Here is a 6,159-nt window from a genome sequence, read left to right on the forward strand (position 1 = left end):
AGTAATTGTATAATTAAACATTCCTGGCCAGGCATTTGTACCGTCTAAGGCTGTTTTGCCAGGTTGGTTACGCCACATAAGGCCAGATTGACGTAGGCCAGGCCATATCACTGTTTATTGGCTTCTGTTAATTTTATGTTAAAACTAGGTTAAATTGTACTAAATTTGCTTTATTTAATCATTTTTGGTAGATTTATAAACCTATTTAGGCTGGTTTGCCACATTGATTAGGCCAGGCCAGCCTAGATTGACGTAGTTTAGGCCATATCATAGTTTATAGGCTTCTGTTAATTGTATGTTAAAACTAGGTTAAATTGTACTAAATTTGCATTTTTAATAATTTTTGGTAGATTTATAAACCTTTTTTAGGCTGGTTTGCCCAATTGGTGAGGGTATGTTATGTTAGGCTAGGCTATATCACAGTTTATAGTCTTCTGTTAATTTCATGTTAAAACTAGGTTAAATTGTACTTAATATGCATTATTTAATGATTTTAAGAAAGATTAATAAACCTGGGTAAGACTGGTTTGCCCAATTCGTGTGGGCGCATAATGTTAGGCATACTAATCTTTTCCTAGGTTGGTATATATGATAATTTTTAACCATTTTTTATTATAGGTTGAATTTGTGTTAAATACCACTTTCATTGCATAATTTTTCCTTTTTTGGCTTCATGTATAGGCCACTGCAGGAGTTTTTTGCAGATTGTTTAGGTTAGGCTAGGCCAGTCCACCCTAGTTAGTACACGTATATGAATATACTTGATATTTTTCTGCCATATGTTAATTTTGGTTAAAATCGACTTCATTTGCTTGACTGACCTGGGCTTGATGCATAGGCCTGCTTAGGTTGATTTACAGATCGCTTGGGGTAGGCTAAGCTAGTTTTGGCCGTTACCCAGTACTTAGTGCCCACCTTCCCAAGGCTAGCTTAAACGTAGTCTAGTCAGGGCCAGTCTGGCCCATGAAACAGGATGATCTAGTAGGCTATAGGATCTATATTGTTTCAGTTACCCTAAGCCTAATGAATTTGTTGCCTAGCATAGCCTAGTCTGGTACAGCAAGTTGCCTAACTAAGGTTAGGCTGGTTGCCTGGAATATATGTGACCATGGGTTGGACTTTTTAAGTTTATGCAATTCCACTTTTGATCCTGTAATGCATAAAATTTGGTTTTTGTCACTGTTGTTTTATGTGATTTTTATCTCCGCAGACCATAGTGAGACTGAAATTGGCAGAAAAAATCTGAAATTGTCTGAAGAATTAACTGAAGCAAACATGATTAATGTTGATTTCCTGTTATATTTATCGTTTTGTTTGGTTTGTTATTTATATTTACCGTCTTTTCTTTATGTCTTTACATTCCCCCCCCAGGGGCCGGGTGCTAAACATGGCAACCATTTAGCACATAAGTTAGCAGTTACTGAACCAGAGGGTGCGTTAGTAGTCTTCGGTTTTACCCATTTTCCATTACTTGAAAGTAACTTTTTGTGCTAGCTTTCAAGAAATGTTTATTTTTGCCATGATTCTGTCTTTGACAAGAAGTCTTTTTACCATTTGTTATTATTTTATATCTTCAGTGCATATTATGTGTGAAGTCAAAGTACGGGAGTATATCATATCTGTTGTTCAAATTAAATGTCAGTAAAATTACCTTGGAGCATCCCAAGTGGAAACAAGAGAAGCATTTTGACTCGTGAGGCTGAAATTAACAACCTGACTGAATTACTACTCCAGTTTTTGTTGCTCACATTTCTAAAATATCTAGAAATAATTTCCAAGAGTCACCAGTACTCTACGAGATAGTCCTTTTTTCCTTGTAAGGATCCTCCAACAAGTCTCGCTACAAGGGCCTCACACCCTGTTGCGGTCCCAACATCTAGCGACAGTACTTGCCAGTAAGCATCACACGTCAGGCGGGAATGTTGAGAAGCTTTTTTCGCCCCATTAAAAAAGCTTTTATCGTTCGCTTGGCTGAGCTTTGTTTCTTGCCAAAGACATCTTCAAAATAGTATTTAAAAAATAAAATCACGTCCAGTAAATGCAGGCCAGTGCTTAATTTCATAAGTGAAAAAGTGTAATTTGAGTTTTGATTACAATGCGCATGATTTATTTAACAGTAAATGCAAGCCAGTGCTTTCTTTCATAAATGAAAATAACTAATAAAGTATTTTAACACATAATTCCATAACTGAAAATGTAAAACTAATAAAGTGTTCTGAAGACGCTTTATGATAATTCTATTGTCATTACACAATTCTGAAGGGCATTGGGCCATGAGTAAGAAAGATGCACTGGAAGTTGTAGCCCCAAGCGCTTTCCAGGGCTTTACAGTCAGATTTTATGGCTGTAGATTATGGCGTTAAAGCAAAGGGGATTAGAAGCAAGAATAAATATGGTATTGTAACTACATTGTGCACCTTCCTTAACATACGTCCAGTCCAGGCAAAGTTCTTTGCAGCTCATGATGAGTGTGCTGCAATGGATGTGAAGTATAAGTAATTTAACAGGTTTTTGTTTATGAAACATAGGAATTTGTATGTTTTATTTTCCTTCTAACATTAGAAGTGTCAGTTGCTGTGGTACAGCCCAGCTGTAATATTTTTTATTTTTAGTTTTATCTAGTTTCAAAAGTTAGTTGTGATTGTCATAATTGTTGTGTCTTTAACTCCTCAGGTCATAGGCAGCCATTAGTTGATTTGTCATAGAAACTTTCTTTGAAAACATTGTCCTTTGAAGTAAATGTACTGAATCAAAAGTCACAGAAAGAAGCATAATCATAGTATAGATACGTCAATTTTTATTGGTTTATGTCCAATGTGTTATCCCTGCATTTTAGAACTACTTTTTATTTTACTTCAAACTCAACTTTCTTTTTTACTGGACACTTTTGTTTTTATGGAAAAGTGGATGAAAGTGACTTCCTGCCATTATTTTTTCCTTTTTCTTTTTTCAGATAGCGCCCTGCCATTATTTTTTCCTTTTTCTCTTTTCAGATAGCGCCAATCCTTTGAGGACACATGGACAAGATGACTTAAGAGCAGGAGATGAAGAAATGCTATACAGTAGACAGGATAACTTGACCGATAACGCTTCAGCGCAAGGAAGGATAAAAACGCTGAATTGCGAACGTTTGTACATATCGTTTAACTGTCGGAAGTCAGTCATTCCATTGATTTTGATGTGTAGTAAGTCTTCGAGGCAAATTTTTGTTCGAAATAAACTTTCAGTTGTGTGATGGAGAGCCATCGATTTTGTAACTTGGTACTAATTAAATATTCCTCCTCATGGTATAGAGGCCTGAGTTCAGTTCAGCATATCTGCTTTGTGCGCCGTGTTTAACATACAGGCCTAACCGTTACTTGCTCTCAAGGTTCCGTCAGCTGATTTGGGAAAAGATGGCCGTTGAAAACTCCAGCATCAACCAAACCAAAGCCTCGACCAGTTCGTGCAATGTGTGCGGCAAGATATTCGTGCGCTCCGACGAAAGCGCCTGCCACATTCTGATACACACCGACAGCACGTGCGCGCCGTACGATTCGTACATGATGTACGAAGAAGATGCCTACGACCAGAGCCAGAAGGAAGGAGAGAGCGAGCCGTACGAATGCCAGCTGTGTGAAGACAGCTATCCGGTGGCCACAGCAACTGACAGCCACATAGAAAGCCACTCATACGCGAAGCCCTTCGTCTGCAACGTCTGCGCGATGCAGTTCAACACGAAGGGCGAGCTGTGGGCGCACATGAAAGACCACGTGGAGGACAAGAAGCGCCACGCCTGCGAAGTCTGCGACAAGACCTTCAGAAAGGCCCAGAGTCTGAAGAACCACATGCGATGCCACATGGACGACAGACCTTTCCGGTGCCATTTTTGCGACAAGCGCTTCAGCTACCAGAGCACCCTCCACCACCACTTGAAAATCCACACGGGGGTCAAGCCCTACTCGTGCGAGTTCTGCGGGAAGTGCTTCACGGTGAAGACGACGTTAGAAAACCACATCAGAACCCACACGGGCGAGAGACCGTTTGCCTGCGCGGAGTGCGACATGACCTTTTCGGTGAAGAGCACGCTCATCAACCACATGAGAAGTCACGACGGCATCAAGCCCTTCCCCTGCGGCTACTGCATCAGGGAGTTCTCCAACAAGAGGTCCCTCGCCGCCCACCTGACGAAGCAGCACCCGGAGGAGAAGCCTTACCAGTGTTGCTCCTGCGAGAAGAGCTTCTCTCTCAAGAGCTCCCTCAGGCTGCACATGCGAGTCCACACCGGCGAAAAGCCCCACTCGTGCACGTTCTGCATGAAGAAGTTCCACTTCAAGAAGTCTCTCTCGGAGCACATGATGAAAGCCCACGATGGGCAGGTACCTGCAACCGATGATTGTACTGTCTTTGATAAGTCTTCCGCAGAGGGCGGCGATTGCTCTCACGTCAGCAAACCAGATGAGGAGGAGGAGGAGGAGGCGGCAACAAACGAGTGCAAAGTCTGTGATAAAAAACCCTGCAGGGACGTCCACCCCCTGCTGCCACAAATGAGGTTCCCCACCGGCGACAAACAGAACTCCTGCAAGGTGTGCGGTGTGAAGTTCATCTTCAAGGGCACCCTGAACCACCACCTGAAGATGAGCCACGCAATCAAGCCTTACAAGTGCAAGGTGTGCGGGAAGCAGTTCTTCCAGAAGAAGAGTCTGAACACTCACGCCAGGTGCCACGAGAAGGGCAAGTCCTTCGCCTGCCCCGTCTGCAACAAGACGTACCGGTGGAGGAACAGCCGCGACCTGCACATGAGAATCCACACAGGCGAGAAGCCACACGTGTGCAAAGTCTGCAAGATGGCGTTTTCGCAGCTGAAGTACCTCGAGTGCCACATGAGGATCCACACGGGCGAGAAGCCGTATGCTTGTGAAATCTGCGGCAAGCGGTTCACCCAGAAGGGGACCTTGATGTACCACTACGAGACGCACCCTGGCGACAAGTCGCTGATATGCCCCAGGTGCGGGAAGGCCTTCCTGCTGAAGATGAACTTCGACCGCCACGTGAGGGGCCACGACGCCAAGAGGACCATCGTGTGTCCGATATGCAGCAAAGAGATGTCCAAGAACTCCTTCGCCCAGCACACGAGGTCCCACACCGGGGAAAGGCCGTTCAGCTGCCCCCACTGCGAGAAGACCTTCTCCAAGAACCACAACCTCACCCGGCACTTGAGGAGCCACTCGGGCAAGCGGATGTTCCAGTGCACCGTCTGCGGGAAGACGTTCATCCAGAGGGACCACCTGATGCGGCACATGAAGACACACGACAATTTCTTCTCGTGCTCCATCTGCGAGAAGACTTTTTCCAAGAGGGCCAATCTCGCCAGCCACTTGAAGACCCACTCGAGGCCTGAGGCCTTCCTCTGCGACCTCTGCAACATGGAGTTCCCCACGAAGAAGGAGTGCGCCTTGCACAGGATGACTTGCGACACTAAGATACCGGTGTCCGAGATTGTTTTCATTGAGGAGCATTCTAGCGAAGCCTTCGGCCGATAACGCAGGCAGTATTCGGTGACTGTGGAGATGCAAGTCTGTAAAATTGTAAATATAATTTGCATAAATAAACAGATATTGTAATAAAGTATCAGTTGCAAGTGGCTTTATGATTTTCGGAGTAACGAGACCACGTTGCACTTAAAGTGTTGAACTTGTCGAAGCAAAAGTTGCAAGGGAGAATAGAATTTAAGTGATTCATACATATAATATATATGACCTGCTCTGCAGTTCTTGCAAGCATTGACCTGTGCATAGTAAAACAATTTTTGAGTTGCTTTCAAAAAGACTTAAGTAATCACAAGAGTAATTTTGCCTTTTCGTAGGATCATTTTTTTGAATTGTATCTTAAAAGACAGTCATACCTTTCACAATACAGTCACTTTGTTAGAGGAGTTGTACAGCATGTGAAAATTTTCAATAAACAACAGTAAAGCATTTAATTTTTTTTTATGGATAAGACCTTAGACATTCCATGTGTTTTAGAGTGAGCCGTTGTTCTGTTTTGATATAACGAAAATCAAGGCCATACTGGTTTTTATTTTTGAACTGAGAGATTATTTATGACTCTAGAATGGTGTTCAAGATGATATCTGTAATATTTTTTTATTAATCTTACCAGTTTGCTGTATATAAAAAC

At 42.8% G+C, this 6,159-nt stretch overlaps 1 protein-coding gene across 4 annotated transcripts in view; it reads left to right on the top strand.

Moving 5' to 3' along the window:
• LOC136855955 (zinc finger protein 26-like) overlaps positions 1–5,957 on the top strand; it is a 287,328-nt gene extending 281,371 nt beyond the window's left edge. For all 4 annotated transcript variants that reach the window (XM_067133498.1, XM_067133499.1, XM_067133497.1 and 1 more), the window contains one exon: positions 2,994–5,957. In XM_067133498.1, the coding sequence (XP_066989599.1) occupies positions 3,396–5,522 (2,127 nt within the window). In that variant the 5' untranslated portion in view covers positions 2,994–3,395 and the 3' untranslated portion in view covers positions 5,523–5,957. The remainder of the gene's footprint in view (positions 1–2,993) is intronic.
• Positions 5,958–6,159: the final 202 nt, after the last annotated feature.

Source organism: Macrobrachium rosenbergii, chromosome 33 (assembly GCF_040412425.1).
Source record: "Macrobrachium rosenbergii isolate ZJJX-2024 chromosome 33, ASM4041242v1, whole genome shotgun sequence".
NCBI lineage: Eukaryota > Metazoa > Arthropoda > Malacostraca > Decapoda > Palaemonidae > Macrobrachium > Macrobrachium rosenbergii.